General features: G+C 45.0%; 1 protein-coding gene across 1 annotated transcript in view; it reads right to left on the bottom strand.

Annotated features, from left to right (window-relative positions):
• The window catches only part of LOC138284184 (aminopeptidase Ey-like), a 663,484-nt gene that overhangs the window by 96,198 nt on the left and 540,304 nt on the right, over positions 1-26,982 (bottom strand). The window contains exon 18 of the mRNA XM_069222683.1: positions 6,957-7,124. Coding sequence (XP_069078784.1) covers positions 6,957-7,124 — 168 coding nt within the window. The remainder of the gene's footprint in view (positions 1-6,956; positions 7,125-26,982) is intronic.

Here is a 26,982-nt window from a genome sequence, read left to right as displayed (position 1 = left end):
AGGTTCCCCCGGGAAGACATCAACCCTCAAACCTGAGAAAAGGCCTGTAGTCTGCCTTAGCATCTGTAGCGAAGCAATCAGCATACAGTCGTGGTTCTCTGGCTGGAATCTCCCTCTAACGTGTAATGGGACTAGGAAGTGTTTTTATAATAACACAGCTGAAGTTCTGAGAAAATGTCCCTACGTACGGATGTGTATTTTCTACAAACGTTGGAGACTAAACTTCTACCACATTTACCGGCAACGTCCCAAACTGTAGCCTTGAATGAAGCACAGAGTGATCAAGAATGTCTTGTTTGAGAACACAGTGCTGGGCTAAGCAAAAACAGTTAGATAGATGAAAATAAAACAAGACCATAAAAATGGTTATTGTAGAAATAACAATGCGAAGCTGAATAAAATATATTTAGGTTAAAGTGCACAGCGGCCTAGTGTGTTAAAATAATGTGCATGGAGCTATAACTAAAATGGCTACACAACAATCCAACCTAGCCACCAATCTGTTTCATTACCTCTCTACCATTTAAGTAACATCTCTCTCCATATGGAGTTCTCAAAGGAGTGTTCCTGTTGCACATCATGTTTAACATCTACTTTATCACCCTGTGTAGCCAAATACTCTTAGCTTTTTCACTCTAGTCTAAGCAGATTAAAACCTGTTTCTGCTTAAATTTGACCAGTCATCATCCAAATCTGTGAGGCACTCCCAGTTTGCCTGTTCTTAAAATTCTTTAAAAAAATGTTTACAATTTGCCCTTGCTGACCGGTGTGGGTATGAGGTTTGATCATGCATCTTCTTCATTCTTGACTGCAACTCAGTCTACTTTGGCCTCCCTTGCCTGGCTATTTCTAAACTTCAGAAAACCTGAACTTGATTATGAAATTCCTTAAGAGTCTCAGAAAATGTGATCACGGTTCCCAGACTAGGCCTACCCCTGGTAAAATCTAGCATTCATCTCAAAGTTCTCAGTCTCACAAATAAAACTTTGCACAAGTCTAGCCCAGCCTTTCTATCTCACTTAAGACCTCATTGACAAAAAATTACGGAGCCAGCTTGCAGTGCCACACTAAGCCATTTGGAAAGAGCAGGGATGCATTGTATTTATAGCAATACAACAAATCCCTTTACTTTCCTCAATGCTGGTGCACATTTGGCTGCCTAGCGCCAATGCAGGCACCCTTGCACCATGGTACAAGGGTGCCTGGCTTGCAGGGATGATTGTTTATGTGCGGGAAGGGGCACCTTCCTGCACATAAATATTCCATAATGGCATTTTCCTCCTTCCATGTGTGCTGCAGAATGCCAGGTGATGATTGTATATATGAATTAATACTCACCTAAAGTTTTTTTTAAATACGCTAAGTACCTGTGAGCCCTCAGACATTCAGACAGGCTCGTACTTACGGCCTTCAACTGAAGAACACATGGTACATGACAAGAACTTTCACTTAGGTAAAATGTATGTCAGAGTTCACATAGATGCATAGTTCACATGCTGCAGGAACACTGGGCTAAAATGCAGCTCATGCCCGAGACAGTAAAAGTAATATGTTTAGAGTCCTACCAGTTGGCATCTTCTGCTGGGTAATGTTCACCTTCTACACCCCTCACCTGATCCCCACCCATAAAGTAAAGTCCATCTGTGCCCTCTACACACGTGGTCCAGGACAGGACAGACCTTAATAACACTCAGTCCTCGGACTGAAAACTCTAGCGAACCAGCAAACTCCTCACTGATTTAAAATACACACACTAAACTCCCAGAAGTTGGCATCCATCAGAGATAACATAGACTATGCCAAAAGCACTGAAGTTGGGAATGTGGACAGGATGCTCAAGACTTACACCCCAAAACTGAAAGTTCTGAACCAGCCCGCTGAGCAACCAATAATTCATTAACCTCTGTAATGTCGACTGTCCTGATCAGACAGATATTTTACATCAGTCTGTTTTCCTGAGGCACCTCATTGTGAGTGATAACATGTTATATGGGGAGATGCTGGAGGTAGGGGTTGAGGACGATTAGCTGAGGCTGAGCATTGCTGAGCCTCTGCCCCAGAGTCCACTGCTGTTTATTTTCTTTAACCAGGAGAAAGCGGTGGGGCGAGGGACATGTCTCCAACCGAACACAAGCATCTTTGAGGAGTGGAAAGGGTTAATTAGTGAACTATTAAAAAGGCTTTATCAGTTGTGTATTGCTATCCATAAAGCTGTGGCGGGGTTGGGGGGCTAAACCTCCCCCTAATACCTAGTGGGTGTATTGCTGTGGGGTGACCTGGATGAACACAAATAAAGAACTACAGAAAATGGAGTGAGACCCTATGTGATAGGCTCAATTAATTGCAGTCCGTGTGAAGGGGGGGGGGGTATGCAGGAATCACAAGAAGTATATGTCGCCCTCTTCCAGGCACCAGCCCCCAGAATGCCGCTTTGTGTGCTGTGGAAAGCATAGCCGCAGTGGGCCTACACTTGCCTGAATCCATCCAGTGGAACTACAATCCTGACAGCCTGCTGGCCTCCCAGGAGACTACAGAGTCAAGGCCAGGCCCAGCTGGAAACAGACACCCTTGCACAAAAAATCTGAAATCACCCTTTAAACTTGTGCCCACCCCTCAAAAAATAGCTGCAGCTCTCACGCTGAGAGTGAGGACCTTTAGAAAGAGCAGTTATCAAATAAAAATAAAAAAATGTTATAAAAATATAAAACAAGTGCTCGTGTTAAGTGCAGAAAACAATTATAAAAATGCATATTGAAGCGAGGATCAGCTGAGAACATAAGCGCTTGTGTTAAGCACTGAATACAAACAAAAATGTGCTGCAAAGCAGCCAAAAGCACAAGCACTTGTGTTAAGTGCTAAACACAAACTAAAAAAGTAGTCCCTAAATACTTTCTAAAATAGGAGAAGTGGATGAATGTTAATAATTGGTCCCTGCTCTTAGGGGAGGGGTAAAGACAGGAAGAAGCATGGCACATGTCATTGAAGAGTAAGATTACGAGAGCGAGCGAGAGAGCCAGCAAATAAGAATCTTATGGGCAGGTTGAAGCCAACAAACCTTAAACAACAGGTCTGTCTTCGATGCGCTGGAGCCGAGACCTAAAAATGAAGAGAAATAAAGGCATTTCTCCTCGTTGTGCCACTTATACACCACCCTGGGGTAGCATAGAAATCTAACACATTCCCCGGTTTACAAGGCCTTGTAACTCTGGGAACGGTCAGATTCCTTGAGTGTTGCTTGGGCATACCCACAGTAACACCGATGAAATGCCACTTTCATGCAGAGTTATGCTTGAAAGTGGGCAATATTTACAAGGACATGAAAAGCAGCACAGGGAGGCTTTATATGGCCTTGTAAATATATGCAGACATACTTCTCTGCTGGAGCATCACTAAAGTGATGCTCTGGCAGGGTTATTTTGCTGCAGGGGCCTTGTAAATGAGCCCCTTAGTGACACCCTACTAGCGTCCTTGGTTATGCACTCCGGTGCCTCTTCTTTACTTTGCATGCCTCAGTTTAAATCTGCATTTTGTAGTAGCAGGGCCTTCCATTCCCCAGGGCCAAGACTCTGGATGATGATGCCCAGCAGATAGGCACTTTGGGCCAGATGTAGGAAGGAAGCAATTTGCGAGTTGCAAATTGCGAGTCCTTCCGACTCGCAATTTGCAACTCGCAAATTGCTATGCAGTACGGTGTCTCAGACACCGACTGCAACTCGCTATGGGGTCGCAATGACCCACCTCATGAATATTCATGAGGTGGGTCGCAAATTGCGGCCCCATAGCGAGTATAGGCACTCGCTAACATGGAGGCCTGCTGTAGTCAGCAGGCCTCCATGTTAGCGACCTGCTTTTCAATAAAGCAGTTTTTTTTTTTTTAAATGTAGCCCGTTTTCCCTAAGGGAAAACGAGCTGCATTTCAAAAAATCCGAAACCTTTTGTTTCGGTTTTTTCAGGGCAGGGAGTGGTCCCTTGGACCACTCCCTGCCCTGAAAAAATATTTTGGGGTCCATTCACAAAGGGGAAGGGGTCCCATAGGGACCCCTTCCCGTTTGCGAATGGGTTACCATCCACTTCAAGTGGATGGTAACTGCGACTCCATTTGCGACCGCATAAGCGGTCACAAATGGAATTGCATACCATTGCGAATCGCAAATAGGAAGGGAACACCCCTTCCTATTTGCGATTCGGAAATGCATTTTGCGAGTCGGTAACGACTCGCAAAATGCATTTCTGCATAGGAAACACGCATTTGCGAGTCGCAAACGGCAAATTTTGCCGTTTGCGACTCGCAAAGTGCTTCCTACATCTGGCCCTTTGTTCAACATTTAGGTATGCTGTCAGAGTTTTTCTTTCTACTGAGCTATAGTTTTGACAGCTTTAGTTTTTCATATTGTTTTTTAACTTTTATTCGTAGAGTGCAGATGCCTCAGTGTATGTGCACTTAATAATAATAATAATAATAACAATAATAATAGTAAACTTAGTTTCAGGAAGCAAAGGTTGGAAAGGCAACTACTTTGTACAGACATAGATAAAATGGTATTAATACCTAGTCTAAAATAGCATTTTCCCAAATGGTGAAGAAAGAGGAACCCAATGTTTGACATCCCTCATAGTTTTGCACTCTGCCAACCTTCTCCACACACTGCAAAACCTACAGGATACTTTGTTTAGCAGTCATAAACATGGAGATTCCAATGCCGTTCAGGTGAAGCAAAGAGAAACCTCCCACCACATGAATGGTACAAGAATCAATAATGCGCTTCATTATACCAGCATGACGCAGGGCCAGGGAAACATACCACCATCTGAGTCCTGTTTTGAGATCTAACAAGTTCAGAAAAGTTTAGTTCTCTGCATAGATTCAGGTTCGCCGCCAGAATCCAGTAACCAGTAACCATTGTTCTAATAGAGATATATGTTCTGCTAAAAGGGCAGCCAATCAGATTGATGTTATTTCACTAGTCTAACTGGCCGCCTGTGGCTTCTACATCTTTGATGTTTTTGCACTCTGATCCCACGATGTAATGTAGCTGGTCATTTCGCTAAGTGTGATTTATGCTCTGGAATACTGCTGTATAATTATTCAACTTGCAGTGTTTTAGAGCTAGTCTCCTGGCCCCCTTACGGCATATACTAGTTTATCTTCGGCTACAATGCAAGCTACAAGGAACTGTGGCCCTCATTCCGACCCTGGCGGTTTGAAACCGCCAGGGTGGAGGGCAGAGGAAGCACCGCCAACAGGCTGGCGGTGCTTCCCGGGCCATTCTGACCGCGGCGGTAAAGCCGCGGTCAGAAAAGGGGAACCAGCGGTTTCCCGCCGGTTTACCCCTGGCCCAGGAACCAGGCTGGCGGGAACAGGTGTCGTGGGGCCCCTGGGGGCCCCTGCACTGCCCATGCCACTGGGCCACTGGCATGGGCAGTGCAGGGACACCCTAACATGGCCCCACAAAGATTTAAAGTGTCTGCTTTGCAGACACTGAAAATCGCGACGGGTGCCACTGCACCCGTCGCACCCCTGCAAATCCGCCGGCTCCATTCGGAGCCGGCTTCCTCTTTGCAGGGGCTTTCCCGCTGGGCCGGCGGGCGATCTTTTGGAGATCGCCCGCCGGCCCAGCGGGAAAGTTAGAATGACCGCTGCGGTCATTTGACCGCGGTGCGGTCTTTTGGCGGTTTCCGCCCGGCGGGCGCCACGCGCCGCCCGCCGGAGTGGAATGACCCCCTGTGTCTTCTGTACACCACCATTCCAATCAACAGGATCCAGGGCCATGTGTCAGTCTCCTTCTTATAGTCAACTGGTATGGAATTGGAACATGCCTTTCAGAAACTGCCTACCACCATGCACTAGCCAGTTATCTAATAGTGGTCTGTGCACCACTGAGAAAAAACATCTGAAACATGCTGTTTTTTTACATTCGTGATATGCGGAATCCTATCCACCGCAAAGGATGATTTGTGTTTAGATTCGCTGAGTGAACAAATATTTTATACAACCATAAGTAGGACACACAGTTTCAAGAAGATCTGGGTACCAGAGTGAAACAGAATTTCTAGGGACAAAATAAGAGACAAAATAAGCTTGCTTATAATTAGGTCTGGGTGAAATTAGACTTACGCTGGAGTAATTATTTGGTAATTTTGAGAATTTTGCAGTATGGATTTTTACCTAAAAAGGCTGCAATTATGTCAATACTCCATGTTGTGTAATTACATCATTCATAGTAAAAACTGATCATGAATGAATGGGACAACAGAACACAAGTGGCTGTTCTTAACGGTGTTTTTGGTTGTTTGTGCTTTTTTTCTGCAAAATGCATTCTTGCCTCAAAAATTGACACAATGATGCATTTTGTCGTAAAAACAACTCAGCTAAAAAGTTGGATTTAAATTTCACATAATTACCTGAAATTTCGTGTTATTGTGCCATAAGCTTGTGAAATTTCGCACACTTCAACTGCAAATACACTTGATCCAGAACACTACACAGCAACATCCAGAATAAATTGGACAGTGCTAAAGTTCAAGCCAAGTAAAGGATCAGAGGACGAGTTCTCATTTTAACAACCATACACTATAATAAGCAGAGTCGAACTGGGAAAAAAATAGGCCAGGGCAGCAAAATCAAAGTGGCACCCGTTAGAAAATCAAGATCTTCATTTGGTATCCTGAAGAAAATAGAAGTCAAAATATTTCAAAAAGGGGATAGAATATTATCCCTTGACAAACGTATATCCACAGCTTTACAGATCTTCACCATGATTACCATCAAAAAAGGTTTTGCTCAATATTACTGTCAGAAAACCTGCATTTTTATGCAGGGCCATTACCCATGTTTCATATTAAAGTACAGGTCTATCTATTGCACACTATGTTCTGCAATAATAACCCCATCTGCTGGAGTTGGCAGAAAATTAAGTACTACATTCTACATTACCAGCAAGTGTTTTTAAACTCACCTGTTTAGAATCCATGGATCCTTACTGCAGCTCATTGATAGCCTGAGAGTCTCTGCTTCTGTTGCCACAGTCTCAGTCTGGAACTTTTTCCAAGCAAAATCCCATTCTGCTTCTCCTCCTTGTGCTATTGCATTACAATAAATGGTATATCTCAGAATTGGTGGAATGCTAAGGGAAGAAACATAATAGTTATATGCCAAGGTGATCGTCTCCCAGTTATACAAAATCTAGGGCACAAGTGGGTAAATTTGGCTGGTCTTGGACATCATATTACCCAGTGCAAAATTTCTCAGGTGCAGCTTTCACTACCTGCTGCCCCTGCAAGCGCTTCCAAATGCCAATCTCATTGCAATACAAGTGTGATAGTTTGTACTACTTGAGGTCACCCAATGTGTAAAAATGTCCTGAATGTGCTGGTATTATTTTTTCATGTATAATAAATCATCAAGTACACTGGTGATGTGCTCAGTTAAAAAATAATGAAATTCCACCACCATATAATAACTGACAAAGTGCTGGTGTTAGGGGATAGGTGCTGGTATAGGCCATTTGCAAACACCAGCATATATTAAGCATACCAAAGGCTAAACAACAACTTTTAACACATAGGGCCACATTACGAGTCTGGCGGTCACTAGACTGCCAGACTCGCAGATGGTGGTCAGACCGCCACTAATGAAGCGGTACGAGCGCCACATTACAATACTGTCGGGCCGCCAGGAAATGCCAGCTCCGCCAGGATCAGAGATCACAGCGGCCTGGAGGTAGGTGGTGATCCTATTTTACCAGGGAAAGCAGCACTGCCCTAGGGATTATGACCTCGTTCTCCACCAGCCTTGCACTTGCCATGGACAGTGCAGGGATTCCCCTGGTCAGCACAATCGCAATGTGAACACTGCAAGGGTGCTGGTGCACCCTGCAGGCTACAGCATTGCTGCTGGCTCGATTGTGAGCCGGAGGCAATGCTGTAGCCTGTTTCCTGCTGGGCCGGCGGGTGGAAACTCAGGAGTTTGGTGGGCTGAGTTTTCTGTCCGTCAGACTCAAAATTGGGCCCATAGTCTGATTATAGAAGATTTGCCTGCATGTAATAAAATATATGTGCCCCCTTCCTCCTGGCCTCTGCGTTAGGAGCAGGACGCTCCTTTTCTGCTGTTAGGTAAAACGGGCATTATTGTGGGCCCCCCCTTGGTGGAAGGGCAAGTGGAGGCCCGGGGGGCCCCTAGAGATTGCGAGTCCCGGGAGGGGCCTGTCATTAAACCAGAGGAGGTGCGTGGTGCCCACCTCCTGCCCTAAGTTGTTTTTGCTAGCTTTGGCCCCCCTCGTGAGGGCCGGTTGAGGCCCTAGGGGGCCCCCAGTAATCACGGTCCCCAGAGGGGCCTGTCTATAAAAGAGAGGAGGTGCATGTTGCCCTCCTCTGACCCCAGAGTATAAGGGAGGCCCCGTTTTGCGCATAGGAGCGCCGGGGGCCCCATTGTTCGCCTTCTAGGCACTGGAGGTGCCTTCATCCAACCAGGTACTGTTTAAAGGACCAATATAGTTGCAATCCAAAGTTCTTTCTACAGACTTTTGTTTGATTCATATATTACCTACCTGCGTTTGATGTTTTTACATATGTGTATGCAAATGGTCCTTTTATGGACATGCTTTCTAATATGTTTTTCTAACTTGCCATATGTTTTCTAATGTTCCTACTATGGGCATTTTATGATATTCTTATGACAAGTGCTGTGATGTAATAAAGTGTTTTCCTGACTACTGCTTATGTTGCAGAATACTGAGTAACCTGTGTGTTATGTGTGACTACTGCTAGGTTGCAGAGTAACTAATGTGTAACGTTCTGACAACTGCTAAGGTAGCAGGATAGTACTGATATGTGATGTTTGGTCTGATAATTGCCTTGTGTACAATACAGTATATTTTCATATAATCTGGTGTTGTGTTTCCTTTGTGGTGGGGATATTGCGTCACATGTGTTGTGTGTGTTGTGCAAACGCTTTACACATTGCCTCCAGGTTAAGCCTAACTGCTCGTGCCAAGCTACCAAGGGGGTGAGCAGGGGTTATCTTGGACGTGTAACTCCCTTGCCCTGACTAGAGTGGGTAAGTTCTGCCTGGCTGAGGTGCATACCCTAGCGAACCAGAAACCCCATTTCTAACACATTTGAACTGTAATTGAAAATTATTTTTAATGGTAAAGTCGGATTTTAGGTTACTGGTCTGAAAATGAGACTTTTAAAAGGTTTGTATGCCATAGGAGCAACACATAGTTCCACTTGGACAGGGGTATATGTACAATATAAAAAATATAGGTATTATTCCAGAAAATTAACCATCAACTTAATGCAATAATATATTTCCATATGCACTTAACGTATTGTAACATGAGATGACCCAAGTGATCTATATAGAAAACATTTTATCTTGCCAATAATATATATACAACATTGGTGCTATTAAATATTTAAAGATAGGTGCTCAGAGTAGTTAGTGAACACACAGTGCTCAAAAGCGAAAAGGACAGTGCAAAATTGATCACAAATATGAAGATCAGTGAAAAGACAAAATGCAATTTTATGTTTTACAAAGAAAAAATAGAGTTGAGAGATGACTAAATATTCAAAAAGTCTCTTTGGAATGTTTTTTAAGCCGCCAGTTAATTGTCAACGGCTGTTTGAATCTTAGCGAATGAACGGGTCATCATCAGGACATAAGAGTGATAACTGAGCGCATACAATAATGGAAGGCTGCATTAAAATAAAGCAGAAAAACGAATCTGCCTAATGTGTCATCAATATACAAGTGTTATCGCCAAGTCTGGTCACATCTAAAAAGTACCAGCATCTTATAATGAGAGGCACCTGAAATTAAAAATAGAGAGATAAAAAATTTTTCACCAATATTCATTAGTTCACAAATTCGTGACAGTGCCTAATTTGTTACACAAATGTTAAGGAATCATGGAGAAAATAAGTGGATGTAGAAACATGTAACTGAATGTGATTACAAAAGTATGAGTCAGTATAAACTATAAAGAACATATAATAATTGGTATAAAGAAAGATGAAACCAAACTCACTGAGTGAGGTGTTTCACAATAGATGTAACGAGAAAACCTCGATATGGGGAAAGCTTTGTCCATTGAGAGACTCCAAAAATAGTAGTATGTGGCATATGCAAAACTACCACAGGACAATTGAATTAACTTTAAAGAAAAAACAAATTGGAAACAGCACAGGAAACAGGGGTGATGTGGGGGGGGGGGGAAGAAACAAGGACACAACCCGAAAGGGCAGCAGGGGCTCAAGAAAAGGAAAATAGACTGCTGCAGCTAGTGTCAATTATGAGGGTCCAAAATCGGTCATGTGTACAGCATGTAACAAGTGTTGGCAATGCAAGAGCTATTGGCTTTGTCAATGTCAATGTTGTAGGAAAGTGAATTCAAAATGGTCACCCCCACACTTTTTGCCTGGTTTCTGGTGCAATTTCAACTGAAAGTGCACCGTGTCCATGTGGTAACCCTAGTACCTATGACATGGCATACTAAAGGCACCAGAGCGGCAGCACGAATTGTGCCACCCCCAGGGACCCTCTCACTAACTGCACCCAGTGCTGCTTTTGCAGGCTGCGTGTCTTGGTGCAGAACCAAAATGAAAACACGAGGTGACACACAGAGTCTGTGCCCTGCCCCCTTTTACACTGCATGCAATATATGTTAGTCACCCCTCAAGCAGGCCTTCCAGCCCTAAAGGCAGGGTGCATTATATCACATTGAGGGCAAACCTGCATGAGCAGATATGCCCCGGCTATACCTTTGTTGATTCTAAGACAGAGTAAGTGAACAGGGAAGCCATTTTAAGTAAATGTGATGGACACTAGTCATTACGAGTTCCCTAGCTGCATGATGGCTTCACTGAAAATAAAGATGTTTGGTATCAAACATCTTGTATTAATAAACCCTCACTGAATCCAGTGGTGGATTTATTACTACATGCACTCAGAGGACAGCTTAGCAGGAGCGGCCCATCCTTTACGGTGGAGGGGCAACAACCCCCCACTTTTTGCCCCTATGAAGAGTGTCTGTCAGGCTGAACAAAGGTCAGCCTGACAGACACTCTTCATTTTCAGCTCAGACAGCCAGGAGTGAGACATGTGCGATTTGCGCAGACTCCTGGCTGCCTGAGCTGAACTTTGCTGGATTGAGAAAGTCATAGCTCCTATGGGTGTGACCTCCTCGGCTCAGCAAAGGGGCCTTGAGGCCCTCCCCTGGGTGACGAGGAAAGGGTCACCAATTGACTTCAACCTGGGCACTTCAGGTTTAAGCCCTGAAGCGCCCAGGGCGAGTGTCAATCAGTGACACTACATAACAGAGGAGGATGGGGTCAGCAGTCTCAGCGACCCCATCCCACTCTGTGACGAGACTGGGACTACTGCCTTCCCTTAGGTCAGCCAATGAGGGAAGGCAGCAGTCCCAACCCTCCTGGGACCTGGAGGCTGAAGGTAAGTGTGTGTGTGATGTTTTTAAATTAATGTTTGGTGCATGCGTGCATGTTTGAATGTTATGAGTGTTGTTAATGGATGTGCGTGCGTGTGTGTGAAAGAATGAGTGTGTGTGAACTTTTAAAATGAATGTTTGGTGCATGTGTGCATGTTTAAATGTTATGAGTGTTGTTAATGGATGTGCCTGCATGCGTGCATGTCTGTGTGTGAAAGAATGAGTGTGTGTGTGTGCTTCCCCCCACCCCCTCTCTCCTAAAGCTGCCGGCCACCACTGCAGCTTAGAGGTGCCCCTGCAAACCTACCAACTCCTAGCATGGGCATGGGCATGGACTGGTCAAAACCAGTTTAGCCTCTTTAGACAGAGTTCTACCCCCCTGAGGTGAGAGCCAATGCTCTCGGGGCTCAGAATAAAGGCCTGCTCTGGACAGAGGTGTGACCTCCTCTTCCAGGCATGGACATTCCAGGGTAGGGAGCTTCAAAGGTCTTGCCACCTTTGAAATGAGACAAAGACCTCTCTAAATGGTACAGGAGGCCAACCCCAGGTCCTGACCCCTCCTTTGGTGGCAGGACTGGTGGGAAGATTAGTTAAATTAGAAGGAGAGCCCACTCATGCCAGTCACACCCCTCTGGTGGACGAGCTGAAGTGGACATTACTTTTTTAATTCTTCCATCTTGTTTGGAAGGAATTAGAGCAATAGAGTTAGGGCTGTGCCCGTTTTTAAAAGTAAGTGGTCATAAGAAGCTTGTAGTCACACTAAAGGTGAGTAGCCCATTGGCCACCACCTGACCCTCCCTGTAACACCCCTAACTTCAGTATTTAGGTGGCAACCCTGAACCCTAGAACTCAGATTCCAGTCAACCTAAGAAGAACCAGACAACACAGAAATCGCATCAGCAGAGAAGACTGAAGACATCAACTGACTTGGCCCCAGCCCTACCGGCCTGCCTGCAACCCTCGAAGAACCTGCACCAAAAGAAGACTTATCCTGCAGGCCAGTGACCTCCAAAGCCTTGTGAGGACTGACTGCCTTTGATAAAGACCAAGAACTCCCATGGACAGCGAACCTGCCCAAAAGAAACCACTTCAAAGAAAGAAGAAGCCTGCTTGATGAATCGTGAAACCACCTCTTCACTCGACATCCACGGCCCGAGTCCAAGTGGCCCACCGGTCATGTAAAGGTTCCCCAGCACTTCTGAAAAAGAGTCTATTATGGGCTGACCCCTGCTGGACTGCAGCCTCCACCTGAGGACTCCCTCTGACTACGACCTGCCTGGTAAGCTGTTTCTGATTTTCTGATGCCAAAAGACACCTCTGCACCTGGAGCCCCAGGGCCTTGCAGAGCTGGACTGTTGGTGTCCCTATCACCCCTGGCATCTCTACTTACCTGGGAAGCTGTGGGTTGTCCTCACCTGGCCTCCTAGCCAGACCCTGCAGTCTGTTTCTGAAACTGATCTCCTCCATTGGATACCATGGGGCACGTGATGCTGTGTTGGCACCCTGCACCCAGCTGCCCCTGTGCCGCTGAGGGTGTACATGTGGTGCTGCCCTGTGTCCCACCTTGTGCTTACCTCAACTCCAGGAGAACGGCCACTGATCCCGCTTTACTCACCTGTGAGCAGAGCTTCATCAGTTATCCCGTCTCCATTGGTTAACATTGGGCACCCAATGCTGTGTTGCCACTCTGCACCCAGCCGCCCCTGTGCCGCTGAGGGTGTAAGTTTGGTGCTTCCTTGCGGCACCCCGTGCTTACCTCAACCCTAGGAGACCAGCCTCTGACACAGTTTTTACTTACCTCTGAGCAGCCCATCTTCATTCACCCCCAGTCTCCATTTGTTAAAATTGGACACCAGACTTCGAATTTGACCTCTTCACCCGGCTGGCCCTGTGTCGCTGTGGGTGCACTCTCGGTACCAATTTGAACCTTGCCTGATGTTGACCTAAAGTCCAAAGACTGGAATTGTAAGTTGTGTACTTACCTACAAAAATGCCTTCTAGGAATCCTCCCTTAGGTTAACACCGAAGACTCTGAAAATTGCAGTGTGTTGGTTTCTGGAACTGAAAAGTATTTTTAATTTAAATACTGCTTACCTTACAATGAATTTCTTTGTTTCAAAGCATATATAGAAGCAACTGTTATTTTTCTAAATTGGTCTCAGATTTATTCTTTGAGTGTGTGTCTCATTTATTGCCACTGTGAGTACAACAAATGCTTAACACGACTCCTTGATAAGCCTAACTGCTCGGTCACTTTGACATTTCATGCTTTGCCAGTTAGTGTACTGACAGTCTGGTGTTTATTATTTTCTGAGTTTATTGTGGCTGTTCAATAATGAAGTAGTGCTTTGATGGTTTAGTAATGCATATTCAAAACTCTAAACCATTCCCCTACCACGTTCCTGTACCTGATGCTGACTCCGTTGTCCTCCTGATGAAGTAGAAGTTATTGCTGATTACCTTAACTGCCTGGGTGCACTGGACAAGCTGGTTTCACCCTCGGCCACGGTTACCATGTGCCGGGGATGAGACCAGCTCGCCCTGCACCCGGCCCACGGGGGGAGTGCCAGCGCTCCCCTGTGGGCCTCCCACCCACACTCCACCATCAGGGATGGAAGGGGAATCGCTTCCCCTTCTACCCCTGCCTCCGCCACCCTAGTGACGTCTGATGACGACAGCGCACAATCGTGCAATGACCTCATCAGAGATCTACTCCCATCGTGCTGGAAGCTCAGCATTTCTCTTCTGACTGGGAGATGGGGGCAGGCAGAGGCCTTTCCTTTCCTTTCATGCCTCTGTGAGCATTTCTGCAGCCCGATCGTGAAGCGATTTTGGGTTTTATTTTGTTTTGTTTATAAATAAGGGGAGCGGGCCCTTTGGCAAGGGCTGCTCCCCAGGGGGGCAATTCATTATTAGGCCTTTTCTGCCACCCATGGGGTCAGATCGGCCTTTTTCAATTAGGCCATTCTGCCCCCAGGGGGGCAGAAACCACTGGACACCAGGGATTTCTTTATGTTAGTCAGTTTCACGCAAGGGGAGCGACCCCTCAGGCAAATTTATTTTCTGCCATTTCTGCCCCTTTTGGGGGCAGATCGGCCTATTTGATTTAGGCTGATCTGCCCCCAATGGGGGCAGAAACCACTAGGCACCAGGGATTTGTTTTCTTTCTACCGATGGGGAGCGACCCTTAAGCAAGGGTCGCTCCCCTGCGGGGCAAATTTATTTTAGGCCATTAACCTATTTCTATTAGGCCGATCTGACCTGGAGGGGGGGCAGAAACCACTTAGGGACCAGGGATTGGTATGTGTGTGTGTGTGTGTGTGTGTGTTTTGTTTGGGAGGGCAGCCCCTTGGGAAAGGATTGCTCCCCATGGGGGCACATTACTGTTGGTCATTTCTGCCTCTTGGGGGCAGATCGGCCTATTTTTGTAAGGCCCATCTGCCTCCAAGGGGTCAAAAAGCCCACCAGAGACCAGGGAAGATTTTTTTTAAAAAGAGTGTGGGGTATGGCCATACACCAACCCCAAATAAATAGGGACAAAGTTGTGATGGGCAATTACCCTCAATCCACTCTCGGGGGAGCTGAAAGCCTACTAGGGAATTAAATAAAAAACAGTGGGCTGGTGGCTACCAACCAGTATGGGCATGATTATGCCCCACCCCAACTGAAGGGTGTAACAGCCTTTCAGCTCTCTCCCCGCACACTAAAACATCTTATCCCACGGCAAGCAAGAGGACGTTTGATTATTTTGGGTTTTGATTTTACATTTGAGCCATGAGAGCTTCTCTAACTCTCAAAATCATCCCACTTGCAATGGTGAGGGCTGCACTTTTTGGACATTGGGACACTGCCATCTAGAAAAATCTATGAGACTTAGACACATCTGAAAAGTAAACATCTGGATGAGTCCAGGGTGGTGTGCTTCACATGCACCCCACAATATTTTCTTACCCACAATGTTATGCAAACCTCCAACTTTGCTTGAAATCACACATTTTCCCCACATTTTTTGTGATGGAACCTTCCGGAATCTGCAGGAATCCACTAAATTCCTACCACCCACCATTGTTGCATCTATACCGATAAAAATTCTGCCTCACTTGTCAGCCTAAAAACACTTTTTTTCAAACTGCCTTTTTGGACCCGTTTTTTTCCCCCCTCATTTTCAACTAATTTTGGGTCTTCCCTGTCACAGGCTCTTGGCCCACCTACACAAATGAGGTATAATTTTTACCAAGAGACTGAAGAGAATTTTGGGTGGTAGGAACCTTGTCCCGGTGCGGTGATGCCACACAGAAATGTGGGAAACATGTGATTTTAAAGCTAAATTTGAGGTTCGCTGAGCATTCTGGGTAAGAAAACACTGGAGGATCCATGCAAGTCACACCTCCCTGGACTCCCTGGGGTGTCTAGTTTTCAGAAATGTCTGGGTTTGGTAGGTTTCCCGAGATGGCTGCTGAGCCCAGGACCAAAAATGCAGGTGCCCCCCCAAAAAAAACAGTAGTTTCATTTTTGATCATTTTAATGTGCCAACATAGGGGGTCATTACGACCTCGGCGGTCTTTTCAAAAGACCACCGAGGCCGCGGGAGACAGAATACCGCCATTGCCGGCGGTATTTCTGTCTCCCTATTATGGCATTTCCGCTGGGCCAGTGGACGGTAACAGTGTTACCGTCCGCTGGCCCAGCGGAAATGTCACATCAACATTGCAGCCGGCTCGTAATTGAGCCGGCGGCAATGCTGATGTGCAGCGGGTGCAGTAGCACCCGTCGCGCATTTCGGGCAGTGAAATGCGCGACGGGGCTATGCCTGGGGGCCCCTGCACTGCTCATGCCAAGTGCATGGGCAGTGCAGGGGCCCCCAGGGGCACCCCAAGTCCCTTTACCGGCGGCCTTTCCATGGCGGTGTGTACCGCCAAGGACAGGCCGGCGGTCGGGGACTCATAATCCCCAGGGCAGCGGTGCTTGCACCGCTGCCCTGGGGATTATGACCGCCAGGCGGAATCCTGGCGGGAAAATGGAGGGGCCGGCGGCATGGCCGTGGCAATTCCGCCATGGTCATAACTGCTGGCGGAACACCGCCAGCCTGTTGGTGGTGTTACTGCCAACATACCGCCGGCCGCCAGGGTCGTAATGACCACCATAGTGTTTTGGGGCATTTCCTGTCACGGGCACTAGGCCTACCCACACAAGTGAGGTGCCATTTTTATCAGTGGACCTGGGGGAATGGTGGGTGGAAGGAAATTTGTGGCTCCTTTCAGATTCCAGAACTTTCTATCACCGAAATGTGAAGAAAACATGTTGTTTTGCCAAATTGTGAGGTTTGCAAAGGATTCTGGATAAAAGAACCTGGTGCGAGCCCCACAAGTCACCCCATCTTGGATTCCCCTAGGTGTCTAGTTATTAAAAATGCACAGGTTTGGTAGGTTTCCCTAGGTGCCGGCTGAGCTAGAGGCCAAAATCCATAGCTAGGCACTTTGCAAAAAACAGGTCTGTTTTCTTTGGGAAAATGTGATGTGTCCATGTTGCGGTTTGGGGCATTTCCTGTCACAGGCAGTAGGCCTATCCGCACAAGTGAGATACCATTTTAATCAGGACACTTAGGGGAATGCTGGTTGGCTCCTCACAAGTTCCAGAACTTTCTGTCACCGAAATATGAGGAAAAGGTGTTTGTTTGCCAAATTTTGAGGTTTTCAAAGGATTCTGGGTAACAGAACCCGGAGAGAGCCCAACAAATCACCCCATCCTGGATTTTTGTAAGTGTCTAGTTTTTAAAAAAATGCACAGGTTTGGTAGGTTTTCCTAGGTGATAGCTGGGTTAGAGGCCAAAATCCACAGCTAGGCACTTTCCAAAAAACACATCAGATTTCAATGTAAAAATGTGATGTGTCCATGTTCCATTTCCTGTTGCGAGCATTAGGCCTACCCACACAAGTGAGGTACCATTTTTATTGGGAGACTTGGAGAAACACAGAGTAGCAGAACAAGTGTTATTGCCCCTTGTCTTTCTCTACATTGTTTCCTTCCAAATGTTAGACAGTGGGTAAAAAAGATGTTTTTTTGAGAAATGCCCTGTAAATCACATGCTAGTATGGGGACCCTGGAATTCAGAGATGTGCAAATAACCACTGCTTCTAAACACCTTATCTTGTGCCCATTTTGGAAATACAAAGGTTTCCTTGATATCTATTTTTCACTCTTTATATTTCACTAATGTTTTTGCTGCATACCGGATATGTAATGAAAACCCATTGCAAGGTGCATCTCCTTTATTGGCTCTGGGTACCTAGAGTTCTTGATACACCTACAAGCCCTATATATCCCTGCAACCAGAAGAGTCTAGCAGACGTAACAGTATATTGCTTTTGAAAATCTGACATCGCAGGAAAAAGTTACAGAGTAAAACGAGGAAATAAATAGCTTTTTTTTTTACCTCAATTTGAATTTTTATTTTTATTTCAGCTGTTATTTTCTGTAGGAAAATGTTGTAGGATCTCACAAATGACCCCTTGCTGAGTTCATAATTTTGTCTACTTTTTAGATCATTTCTGTCACTAACTGGAAGGAGCCTAAAAGCACAAAAAATAGTAAAAATGGAGTATATCCCAGTAAAATGCCAAAATTGTGTTGAAAAATGTGTTTGCCTGGGAAGGTGGTGATTTTAGCACCGCAAACCCTTTGTTGATGCAATTTTCAGGGAAAAACACAATCCTTCTTCTGTAGCCCTTTTTCCCATTTACATTTTTGTGATATTTTGCCTAATTTCTTGGTCTCCTCCAGGGGAACCCACAAACTGTGGGTACCTCTGGAATTCCTAGGATGTTAGAAAAAAGGACACAAATTTGGCGTGGGTAGCTTATGTGGACAAATAGTTATGAGGGCCTAAGCGCGAACTGCCCCAAATAGCCAAAAAAAGGCCTTGCACCTGAGGGGGAAAAGTCCGGGCGGCGAAGGGGTTCAAGTTAAGGTAAATGAATGATATGTGTATTGTTATTTGTCATTAGTTTTCCAGATGCCAGCTGCCAGTGTTTCAATACTGCTGCTTATTTTTGATAGCGACATAGCTAGATGTTTTCTAAATTTGTGTTGCTAAATCTTGTTACATGAAGTCCAACATGTTGATGCTAATTAGTGGTTAGTGAGGTGTTACACTCTACTCATGAATGGTCATTGACTCCTTTCTTTGTTAATTCAATGTATTCAATGTCTCTTGTTCAGGTACTAGTATTATGGTTTTGTCTATTCTCTATGGAGTTGTTGATACTTATACCTTTGATTAAGCTTAGGTTAATTCGCCGACTAAATCAGCCTTTGTTGTTTCTTTATATGTATCATTTGTGTTTGAGAATTTTTTTCATGACTTTAGCATTGTTGATATAGGGAAATAAATACCTATGTGAATAGGGAAGTCGGCGTACTTCACATGTGTGTGGTGCTACGTGCTCAAAATTGTCCATGTGGTTGTTGGTATTCAGACCTCACAGGGTAGGTCTAAGCCTTCGTAGTATATTAAAAGTGTAGTGAGACACTTGATTTTTGTCGTAATTTGTCTGTTTAATAGGCCAATTGGGCGTGGTTGGTAAGTCGAGTTTGAGAATCAAATTGAGTGGAAGGTCCTTTTCGACTGAGAGTTGGCGAGTCCTATCTGTACCAGGATAGTATCCAATGATCAGTTGAGAGTGAAATTTTCGGGTTGAATTTTACTTGCAAATCTAGGGAACTGAGAAAGATGAATAGCTGCAAGAGCAAAAAGCCGACAGTGAAAATCCGTAAGGTTCCTGAGGCAGTTGTGACTTCCCCTGCCTGTAGTAAATAGACAGATTTGTTTTACTATTGGTTTTGAAGAAGTGCTCGCAAATAATATCACATTAGTTTTGAGTGTTTTTGAGTTTAGGAGGACAAGCCGCAAGACTTTGTCAGCTGATGTGTGTAAGTGTGACGTAATTTTTGTGCTGCGCTGAGGTAAGTTAGTTAGTAAGAAGGGTTGTTGGACAATCGTGAAGCGTAATTAGTCGAAAAGGGAGATGAAGAGGATTGTGGTATTACAGCCACTTCCTGATTACTGATTCTTTTGAAATAAATTTGAGAAAATGAAGTTTTTCAAAGCTTTGAAAAGTGCTCTTAGAGGAGATGAATATGTTCCAGCTAGGCAAGGACAAATGTGTCTGCCTGAAGGTACTCAGGCATATATCGTAATTGCTGGAAAGGCACCAGAGCATGTCTTTAGCTAAAACATTGGATTACAATCACAGAGAAGGAAGGGTCATTAGCATTTCCTGAAAATGGTACATTTAATTTGAGAATTTTGGAGAATTTGAGACAGGTGATGTATGGTCTAAGACCTTCACCAAGACCAGCTCAGTTTGAAGCATTAGCGATCTGGGAGCTAGTAGCTAGACAACAACAGACATTGAAATTTGAGCGGAAAATGAAAAAAGCAGAGAAGTCACTAGCGGAGGCTCGGTGGGATAGTGAGCAGAGACAGTGGAGACTCGATACCTTACAAGGTGTTAGGTTGTTTCCTGCAGTATCTAAATACAGTGAGAAAGAGACAAAGAAAGCTTCAAAGAAATCTAAAAAGAGTTCTTCTTCTTCAGATGAAGAGCAGATATCAAAAGAACCTGAAAGGCCTTTGAATAATGATGAGGAATCGGATGATGATGAGTTGATTACACAGATTTTGATAGATCGTCCACCACCTTATGTGGCTCAAAAAGGTTCAAATACTTGTTGTACTAGTCCTACTGCACCAACAGAGATTAATGTGACACAGGCATCAGTACAGAGTTGTTAGAAATGGGGTCTTTGGTTGGTAGTCAGGTTACCCCGTGTCCAAGCAAGGAACCTCACTCTAGTCAGGGTAAGTCACACACAATCCAAATTATCCTGTGCCCACCCTCTGGTAGCTTGGCACTGAGCAGTCAGGCTTAACTTAGAAGGCAATGTGTAAAGTGTTTGTGCAATAAATCATACAATAGCACAATACAGCACCACAAAAATACACCACACAGTGTTTAGAAAAATATATAATATTTATCTGGATATTTGCAGTCAAAACGATAAAAGGTGCAATAAGAGATTGTAAAGATATCACTGGAAAGTGATATAAAGTGTCTTAAGTTTTTAAAAAGCAAACAAAGTCTCTTTCAAGCACAAAGTACCTGGTTTGGAGTGAAAAATCTCTGCAAAGGGCCGCAGAGGAGGAGATGCGTGGAAAATGGTGTGTGCGTCGGTTTCGCCCCTTCACACACGGACTTGCGTCATTATTTTTCACGCAGGGAAGACGTTGCGTCGATTTCCAGCGCGCAGACAGGTCTCCTCTGTGGGTCGCGGGGTTTTCAGACGCCCCGGGGTCTGTGCGTGGAATCCTGGGCTTGTTGTCCAGCTGCGCGTCGTTCCGGTGGGCTGTGCGTGGAATTTTCTTCCTCACGGCAGGCGCTGCGTCGATTTCCCCTCTGGAAGTCGGGTGGCGTTGTCCAGACGGGCCGTGCGTCGAAGTTCTGGTCACACCGCAGGTGCCGCGTCGATCTTTTCCTCGCGAAGTCGAGCGGCGTCTTTCCGGTCCGGCGTGCGATTAATTTTTCACTGCGGAACAAGCTGTGCGTCGAATTTTTCGCCGCACAAGGAGTCCAGTTGCAAGAGAGAAGTCACTTTGGCCCTGAGACTTCAGGGAACAGGAGGCAAGCTCCATCCAAGCCCTTGGAGAGCACTTCTGCAGCAAAGCAAGGGAGCAGCAGGACAGCAGGGCAACAGCAAGGCAGCAGTCCTTTGTAGGAAGCAGTCAGGTGAGTCCTTTAGGCAGCCAGGCAGTTCTTCTTGTCAGGGTGCAGGTTCTGGTTCAGGTTTCTTCTCCAGGAAGTGTCTGAGGTGGTAGGGCAGAGTCCCTGTTTTATACCCAAATGTGCCTTTGAAGTGGGGGGGACTTCAAAGAGTGGCTTAGAAGTGCACCAGGTCCCCTTTCAGTTCAATCCTGTCTGCCAGGGTCCCAGTAGGGGGTGTGGCGGTCCTTTGTGTGAGGGCAGGCCCTCCACCCTCCCAGCCCAGGAAGACCCAATCAAAATGCAGATGTATGCAAGTGAGGCTGAGTACCCTGTGTTTGGGGTGTGTCTGAGTGAATGCACAAGGAGCTGTCAACTAAACCCAGCCAGACGTGGATTGTAAGGCACAGAAATATGTAAGTGCAGAGGAATGCTCACTTTCTAAAAGTGGCATTTCTAAAATAGTAATATTAAATCCAACTTCACCAGTCACCAGAATTTTGTATTACCATTCTGGCCATACTAAATATGACCTTCCCACTCCTTTCAGATCAGCAGCTACTACTTCAACAATGTATGAGGGCAGCCCCAATGCTAGTACATGTCCTGCCTTTTACCCACACAGCACCCTGCTCTAGGGGTTACCTAGGGCACACATTAGGGGTGACTTATATGTAGAAAAGGGGAGTTTTAGGCTTGGCAAGTACTTTTAAATGCCAAGTCAAAGTGACAGTGAAACTGCACACACAGACCTTGCAATGGCAGGTCTGAGACAAGGTAAAGGGGCTACTGAAGTGGGTGGCACAACCAGTGCTGCAGGCCCACCAGTAGTATTTAATCGACTGGCCCTGGGCACATACAGTGCACCTTACTAGGGACTTATAGGTAAATTAAATAGTCCAATTGGGTATGATCCAATGTTACCAAGTTTAAAGGGAGAGAGCATATGCACTTTAGCACTGGTTAGCAGTGGTAAAGTGTGCAGAGTCTACAAACCAGCAAAAATGAGGTCAGAAAAAGAGAAGGAGGAAGGCAAAGAATTCTGGGGATAACCCTGCAGAAGGGCCATTTCCAACAAGAGTAATCACAACATGACTGAGAGTTCCGTACAGGCTAATCCTAAAGTGAACTAGTGCTCAGTACAGACTAGACCTTCTGTGGAAATACTGATGAGGAGCAGCTTCAATTTGCCAACAGAAAATAGACACCTGTCGATCGTGAGGACAATTACTAATCTAGTAGTGTCTTCAGGACAGACTTTAGAGGAGCTGATGTGGGTTCAGACAGAGCTAACTCTGATGTTACTGCCACAAGTGCAGAATGCAGGAGCATTGCAATCTCAAAATTTAGGAACTAGATTAAGTCCAGCTGTAATATCAGTACCAATTACATATGGTCTACTTGTGTCATTATATGTTCAAGGAAAAAAGAGTGCAGATAACCAAGGAGCTCAAAACTATAATGAAAACATTAGGTTAATGTCACCTATAAGACAGACTTCAAATGGAACAAGGTCATTATTAGATTTGACTCCTATAAAAAATTCTGAAATGGCTGGATCACATAATGGTCCTAAATTAAAAATATTGACTCCTCAACGTGTGAGCCCAGTGCAGCAACAGTTACTGAGTATGCAACCTGGTAATATTTCATTACAAGGTTTGATTGAACAGCAATAGACAAGGTGGTGAGAAGAATTAAGTTGTTGTGTAGCCATTTAGCTATAGCTCTATGCACGTTATGTTATCACACTAGGCCAGGCCGCTGTGCACTCTAACCTAGATATATTTTATTTGGCTTTATTTTATTGTTACAATAGCCACTTTTACGGTCTTCTTTTATTTTCTGTTTATCGGTTTTTGCCTAGGCTAGCACTCTGTTCTCATAAAAGACATTCGTAGGGACATTTTCTCAGAACATCAGCTGTGTTGTTATAAAAACACTTCCTTGTCCCTTACACATTAGTGGGAGATTCCAGCCAGAGAACCACAACTGTATGCTGATTGACGAATGCTTTGCTACAGACGCTAACGCAAACCACAGGCCTTTGCTCAGGTATGGGGGATGATGTCTTCCCAAGGGAATCTGAAGGGCAGAATTAGAGCTGAACATGCTGTGCTCTGTCATAGCCTAGGTAGGAGTTAGTCTATTAACCATAGTGACAATATGATAGTGTTTTTTCTATGCTTCACTCTCCTCGTCACAAGTTTAAAACTGTCATGCTGTGTCATCCTAGTTATTGCAGCTCATGGTTTGCTATCTAAAATGCAGTCGTTTTATTAAAATCATTTTTGAAACATATACTGCCTCTGTTTGTCATTTATATATAAGACTAAGGTAACTGAGAGAAACGGATGAGATCTGAGTGACCACAGCTTCCCTGAGAAACCAATTATGTCATGTGCTCGGCTGCCCAGTCACCCCTGCCCTTGGGTAGGGATGAGGCACTGCTAGTTGGCCGGAGCAAAACCCGGATTGGAGCGACAGGTGTCACCTGCAGTAGGTCAGACTCAGTCTCCCACACCGCAGGCGATTCTGCCGCTCAAAATCCAGTAGTCTCATTAGAATAATGAAACCCTATGCAACAAAGTGTTTCAAGCGTTCCAGAGAGTCAGTTCAAACAAAAGGAGTTTATAAACAAGACAAGGTTGTCAATGGAAGCAGGTGAACTTGTTGAGGGGACAATAGGGGTAAACAGACTTGACTCTTATACTGAAGCTGAGTTAAGATATTTGTGTCCATTAATTACAGAAGGAGCGACTGAAGTGCATCAGCAACTACAAGAATTAGCAGATAAATATGAAATAGATCTTATGAAAATGAAAAGCCTGAAAAGAAGTTATTGATTAAATTTTTAAGCTGAAGATTTCGAACACATGAGGTCTGCATGATGAAAACACATCTTAGAGGGTTACTTGAGAAAGTACAAATTTGGAGAGCCTTAGAAAAACGGGAAGGCAGATGGGTCAAGAAAAGAGAAAGTCAGAGGAAAGGTTTTAGATACTCCACATATAGATGCAACAAAATTAAAGAGCCGGTAAAAGTCTTACCTATCGGAGAGATTCCAGGAAGGAATTTTGTACATGTCCCTTAGAACAGGAGTGACATTTTGTCATTTACAAATGATTACCCCAGGGTGAGCGAGAAACCAGTGGAATGGTACCAGCAAACAGATAGGTTTATGAAACTTGTGAAATGGCTGTGGGAGGATTTGAACACTCTTTTGGAGACAGTTGTTCCAGCAGACTTGTGGATCGAGTGCAAGAGGAGTGTACATTGTTCAACAAGTGAGCAGCCAAAAGATCCATCAACAGGTACACCATCACCTGAAGTGATGAAGTATTACTATAAGGTCATTGAGATCCTGAAAACGAGAATTTCCCAGAAAAACATTGATTGACAATGTATAGATAGAACAGCTCAGGAAGTGAAAGAATCAATTCATGCATACTCTGAGAGGTTGTTAAAAGCATTTAAACATTACAGTGGTACAGAAACAAGAAAGCCGAAAGATATGATTCATTTTGTGTCCAGGTTTGATGAGGGATTGGGACCAGAAATTTGCCAGATGATTAAGAGTCATTTGATTTGTTGGCAAGCAAAACCGATTGATGAGGTGTTACAGTATGCAACATACTGTAGTGACGAGACTGAATTGGAACAGAAAAAGTTGAAGGAAAAGGCAATGGTGATGCAGATCAAGGCTGCACAAACAGGGATTCAGGGAAGTTTCCAGCCACAGCAGCAGGGAAATGGTATGTTTCAGAGTCAAGGCACGTTTCAGGATGGTGGCAGAGGTAGAAGTCGTGTTAGAATGGGAAGTGTTCATCTTGGTCCTGATTTGAATACAGTAATGATGCAAGGAGAGCCGCAAGGGAAGAGGTTTCCTTCTCACATTTGTGGGGGCGTCAGGCATTGGAAACGGCAGTGCCCAATGTTAAATCAGGGAGGTGTTGCTCAACAGACAAATGGAGTCAATGTTTTTAGGAATATGAGAGGACCATGAATGAGGGGTCAAATTCCAAATTTCCAGAATAATATAAATCCGATGAAGGTTTCCAACCCTTACAACCCATGCAGCCTGTGCACAATGTGCAACCGCAGGTACAAGTACAATTTCCCAAATTGCAAAAGATGCAGATGCAGATGGTGCCTGCCGAACAATTATAAATGCCTAGACAATTGCAAGTACCACAGTCTCCTATGGGTCAGCAACAGGTAATACTTTCTCAGGTGGTCACAAGTCAGATAGTAAATCAAAATAACAATGCAGTACACCAATTTCCTTTACACAGTGAGAATGGAATAAACGATGTATGGCTGTTGGATAATTCAGATGACAAGGAATGTATGATGGATGCTTCTTTAGAGGTGGATTAGAAGGGTCCTTATGTTAAGGGAAAAGTGCATGGTCACAAAGTCTCTTTTCTAGTTGATAGTGAAGCTACACGCTCAACAGTAAGATCTACAGAGGTTCCAGATCTGCCTTTGTCAGGGAAAACAGTTCAGATTGTGGGATTTGCAAATCAATATTGGACAAATCCCATTACAATACCAGTTTTTTGTTAAAATTGGCAATTTTAAAGGTTTGCACAAGTTTGTCGTTTGTGATTCAAGTCCTGTGTCTTTACTGGGAAGGGATTTATTGTGCAAAACAAGATGCTCAATTGAATTAAAGTTTTGATATGTTACCCCCAAATTCTGCCTGATGTCAGTGTGTTTGACTGTCTTCACTGGGATCCTGCTAACCAGGACCCCAGTGGTTATTCTCTCTATCCTCTAAATTCTGTCACTGCATACTGGTAACCCAGTATTTCACATAAAATTGGTATATGGTACTTAGGTACCCAGTGCATTAGGGTTCCAGGGGATCCCTATGGACTGCAGCATTTCGTTTGCCACCCACAGGGAGTCCATGCAAAGGCTTCTACAGGACTGCCATTGCAGCCTGTGTGAAATGGTGCATGCACCCTTTCACTGCCATTTAAACTGCACCAGGTCACTTATAAGTCACCTATATGCCAGGCCTTCCAACCCTGAAGGCTAGGTGCAGAGTACCTGCGTGTGAGTGCACCCCTGCACTAGCAGAGGAGCCCCCATGTCGTCCAGGACAATTTTCCCTGTCTTCGTGCGGGGTCACCATTTTACACGTGCACTGGATATAGGTACAGCTTCACAATGGTAACTACCATTTTTGGTATCAAACATGTTGGAATCATACCGCAAGGCTTTTGCAAGCATTGGTTGTATGATTCCATGCTCTCTGGTGGCTCCTTAGAGGACCCTCAGTACTGTCATTACAGCCTTCTGAGGTTTTCCAGGAAGCCCACAGACAGTTTTCTGCCCTCCTGTTGCTCAGGGAGCTCGAGCCCAGGAAGGCAGAACAAAGAATTTCCTTTCGGAGAGGGGTGTTACACCCTCTCCCTTTGGAAAAATGTGTTACAGGCATGGAAGGGGTAACCTCCCAGAGCCTTTTCAAATGCTTTGAAAGGCACAGATGGTGCCCTCCTTGCATAATCCAGTCTACACCAGTTCTAGGAACCCCAGTCCCTGCTCTGGCATGAAACTGGACAAAGGAAAGGGGAGTGACCACTCCCCTGTCCATCACCACCCCAGTGGTGGTGATCAGAGGTCCTCCAGAGTGTCCCTGGGTTTTGCCATCTTGGATTCCAAGTTGGCAGGGCACTCTGGGAGCATCTGAGTGGCCAGTGCCAGCAGGTGACGTGAGAGCCCTCCCCGGTGGGTGCTTATCTGTGTATCTGACCAATCCCTCTTTC

This window comes from Pleurodeles waltl, chromosome 3_1 (assembly GCF_031143425.1).
Source record: "Pleurodeles waltl isolate 20211129_DDA chromosome 3_1, aPleWal1.hap1.20221129, whole genome shotgun sequence".
NCBI classification, from domain to species: Eukaryota; Metazoa; Chordata; class Amphibia; order Caudata; family Salamandridae; genus Pleurodeles; species Pleurodeles waltl.
The sequence above is the reverse complement of the archived record's forward strand: the minus strand, read 5'-3'. Positions and strand labels throughout refer to the sequence as shown.